We start from the raw sequence: 4,102 nt of genomic DNA on the forward strand, positions 1-4,102 counted from the left end.
GACTTTTGAATGGACCTCTTTAATGTTAATGTCGATCTCTCTCTGCACCTTCTCAGCAGCTGTAACACTGTATCCTGCACTCTGTTCTATTACCCTGATGCACTTGTATAGTACGACCTGCCTGTAAAACATGTAAGGCAACACTTGTTTGTATCTCGATACATGTGACAGTAATAAATCAAATCAAATCAGAGGAAAACCTCCAGCTAATCTATCCAGGAAAAGTTTCTGGCTTAGACATGATATGGTTTATAGCATGATAGCAATCGGGTACAATTGCATTAGTAAGTTAGACATTGTTATTAAAATATTGGAAAATGTAGGGTAATAGGTCTGATCACCTCAAAATCTTAAGATGTTCTGCCTTTCCACACCCAAGTCTCTATGACATTATTAGTTTGGGTAGAATTTAAATACAATCTTCAACATTGACCCTTTCAGAGCCATTACTTTATGCAGCACCTTGATCCCACGGCCAGTTTTCAATCAAAACCGTAGACATGGAATATTGACAGGAAGTGAGCATCACAGCTCGCCCAAACTCCACACACATGCATTTCCACCACAGACTGTTAGATATTCATTAGGAGTGGGATTTCTGGCTGAATTCCTCACGTCCCAAATCCACAGGTGCTGAGGCCAAATGGGGGCATCTGATAAAGGTGAAAGGGTTCATTAAAAGAGTAGGAATGAAAGAAAATCCCAACCGCATTCTCTCCATACTCACTGCACGCTATTATTTTGCAGGTCTCTGGTGTGGACTATTGCTTTGTGCGTCTGTACAATCCATTATTTTTCTGACAGTGATTTGCAAACTCGACTGGAAGAAAACTGCCAATCAGGTAAGTGTAGATAGTAGAGATGATTGTGCCAATGTTTTTAGTAGAATATTCTTTTCTCCCCCCACTGTCCCTTGTCTCCTTAGACCATGCTGTAAACCCAGTTGGCAGAACGAGAATTCAGTGCCCCATACAATGCCCAGGAACTCAACAAACAGTGTGCCATCACCTCAGATGATAAAGTAGGCAAAATGTACCTGAAAGCTTATAGAGCTTCTGTAATTCCAACTAAGGTCAGACCAACATTTGATTGTCTTGTTTACGTTTAGAACTTGCTTTCAAGGATACCTTGAACTGGTGGATGGATGTTGCTAAATTGAACTATTAATAATACTGATCTTCAGACTGGTTTGAATCATCAGTTTCCATTAAAATCAAGTGAATTCCCTCCAATCTGCTTCTAGCTTTGCATAATAAATCATTACAATGGGCAGCTTATGAAGCATGACTCAAAGATTTCCAGAGAGGACTAATTATACAATTAATATGACATTGAATTCTAATAACTGCCAGCAATGTCAGGTTTAAAGCAGCTTCAAAATCATACAGATTGAGGAGTGTTTGGTATAGAAAGCGTTCTCTCTGATGTATCCTTCCTTCACTGTTCATAACAATTTTTATGTTTCATTCAAAGGCTCAGATTAACGCAGGGACAATGAGAGGATTGGGTACCTCAGACAGCACCTCTGGTGGTCAAGCGAAAGATCTCTCAACAGGTAAAAAAGGAATGATACTTTGTAAAACTTGATTGAGAAGATTCTTGGATACATTTCATTCAGTTAATCAAAGTTAGAAAATACTGCATCCATCAATGTTAATGGCAGTAAAACATTTACTATCAAGTGCCAGATCCGGATTCACTGCCAAGCTTAAAGTTCAATCCATATTGGAGATCAGTGACAACTTTAACTACATGATCTATGATTAACACAGAGATAATGTAGAGGTGCCAGTGTTGCATTGGCGTGGAAGTCAGAAGTAACACGACACCAGGTTATAGTCTAACAGGTTTGTTTGGAATCACAAGCTTTCAAGGAGTGCTACTGTCAGGTGAAGTCAAGTGTAAACAGATATAAGGAAGTAAACATTGTATAATCCAGAGTAAACTGGCAATAGAGACACGGAAGTGAGGTGGGAGGCTATTTCTGGTTTGCTGCTGTCATTCCTAGAATTGACTAAGGAGAAGGCCCACCACCACTTTCTCAGATCAAACATTGATGGACAATAATTGCTGACTTGCCAGATTGCTCACTCCCTCGGAACAAATGAGAGAAAATGCAGAAAATTCTGCTCAGCTGTCATCAAATCCACCAATGATATGGTCTCTAAACATTGCCTAGACCTTGGTATGCTTGCTGACTGTGTGTCTACACAGTTTTGTGATGCTGGTCCTCGGTTAGCACTCTCTTAGAGGCAAAAATCCCAGTTGGATTATGAACAGTCAGTAGAAATTCAAAGGAAGGTAAAAACTGTGTCTTTGTGTTGATGAATCTACTGAGTTGGACTGGCCCCTTCAACTATTTCTGAAGGGCTATAGAGGCAACGATCCGTAGGTAGTGAGAAGGTAGACTGTTGAAGGAATCAAAAACAAGAAGGTTGGAAGTTAAGGTTAGTCCCTGTGCTTTTGGCAGGATGGGTCCTTTTATGTAGATCATGGGGCATTGGCAATTGGAGATCAATGGTCTGCTCCTCAGAAAATGGATCAAACAGTACCATCATGTGCTTTCAATGTCTCACTGTAAGTTTCATTCACAGAGGAGGACACAGGAAACAATGCTGTGGTTCTGATGTCCAGTGTTTCACAATTGGAACCACATGTGGACAAGGACCAGGTGACGGATGAATCTTCATTTTTGGAAACTGGAGTTACCACAGTCGGAGAAATCCTGTCCACAAAGCAACTGATCATTCGCCGTGGCCTAGCCTTCCTTTCAGGACCCCTGATCCTGGCCATTGGACTGATGATACACTTCATTCTCGCAAAGGACATGTAGACCCCAGTGACCAATGGAGAGACTGAGCACAGTTACTCACTGCAATAGGAATAATGAGAGTGTGACAGAGGCTAAAGTTCATATAAAATCTGTCTGCTGCCAACAAGAAAATCTAGTTATTGATCAAATAATAATAAATACTATCTTAATAGCATGATTATTATGATTATAATTAATAGAACATACAATAAAGGAAGCATATTAATAATGAGCAGTTTCAATTGATTTGCAAATATCTCACGGTCAGTGGTTATCTCTATTGGACGATGTAAAGCTGTAGATTTGGAGAAGGTCATTTCCAAGTTGTGTCTCTAGAACTGAACTAGATAAAAACAGCCTGATTTAGCCATACCCATGAGTCAATATCCCATACTTATTGATCACTCTCATTGGAAATGTTTTGTTCCACCAGTAGGAGACCCTCCAAAGGCTATAACAATGTTACATTTGTATATAACTTATATTCCTGTAACTATCCCTGGGCACCTCATGTTGGCTTTGAAAAGTGGGTGCAACACAGCTTCACCAGAATGACACAAGCTGTTGGATACGCTCTTTCTTCTTCTTAGAATAACCAGTTGCCAATAGGTAAAAATCCGAGGATTTTTATTAAGAAGCCGTGACATTACGTTCTACGTTCGAGAATAAATGTGTAACTGCGTAGATTCTAAGTTTGGCTTAGATTTTTAAACATTAAGATGCTGATAGCTTTATCTAAAACATTTTGTTTTCAAGCCTTAGCAACACAATAAGCCAATTACAACATGACATTCCATCGGTAAACCATAACCCTATTAGCAGCAGGAACAAATTTAACTGTTATACAAATTTAACTCAATCAAATAAGCTGTACAACACTCTGTTTGTCACATGCACTCACAGATGTCCCTTACATCCTATTAACATCAGAAACAAATTTAATTCTTTATTCAATCATCGCATGTGGGCGTCACTGGCTAGGCATTTATTGCCCATCCCTAATTGCCCAGAAGGCAGTTGAGAGTCAACCACATTGCGGTGGGTCTGGAGTCACTTGTAGGCCAGACCGGGTAAGGATGGCAGTTTCCTTCCCAAAAGAACATTAATGAACCAGATGGGTTTTTCCGACAATCGGTAATGGATTCATGGTTATCACTAGATTCTTAATTCCAGACTTTTTTTAATTTAATTCAAATTCCACCATCCTCCAAGGCGGGATTCAAAGCCAGAACATTGTCTTGGTCTCTGGGTTAACAGTCCAGTGATAATACCATTAGGTTGTCGCCTCCC

At 39.8% G+C, this 4,102-nt stretch overlaps 1 protein-coding gene across 1 annotated transcript; it reads left to right on the plus strand.

The window, feature by feature from the left end:
* Window positions 1–689: 689 nt before the first annotated feature.
* Window positions 690–2,931, plus strand: LOC109920857 (multidrug and toxin extrusion protein 1-like). Its single transcript, XM_048594021.1, has 3 exons — window positions 690–842; window positions 1,474–1,555; window positions 2,595–2,931. Exons 1-3 carry the CDS (start codon window positions 690–692, stop codon window positions 2,831–2,833), a joined length of 474 nt encoding a protein of 157 aa, XP_048449978.1. The 3' UTR covers window positions 2,834–2,931.
* Window positions 2,932–4,102: the final 1,171 nt, after the last annotated feature.

The sequence above is a fragment of the Rhincodon typus genome, unplaced genomic scaffold, assembly GCF_021869965.1.
Source record: "Rhincodon typus isolate 14 unplaced genomic scaffold, sRhiTyp1.1 hic_rhity00005256, whole genome shotgun sequence".
Lineage (NCBI taxonomy): Eukaryota > Metazoa > Chordata > Chondrichthyes > Orectolobiformes > Rhincodontidae > Rhincodon > Rhincodon typus.

Bases quoted from the DNA above. Each gene is read 5' to 3' on its own strand.
- LOC109920857 (XM_048594021.1), top strand. From the start codon at position 690: ATGAAAGAAAATCCCAACCGCATTCTCTCCATACTCACTGCACGCTAT. The intron at 843-1,473 runs GTAAGTGTAGAT...TTTCATTCAAAG, and splicing joins GGAAGAAAACTGCCAATCAG to GCTCAGATTAACGCAGGGAC. The intron at 1,556-2,594 runs GTAAAAAAGGAA...TTTCATTCACAG, and splicing joins AGCGAAAGATCTCTCAACAG to AGGAGGACACAGGAAACAAT.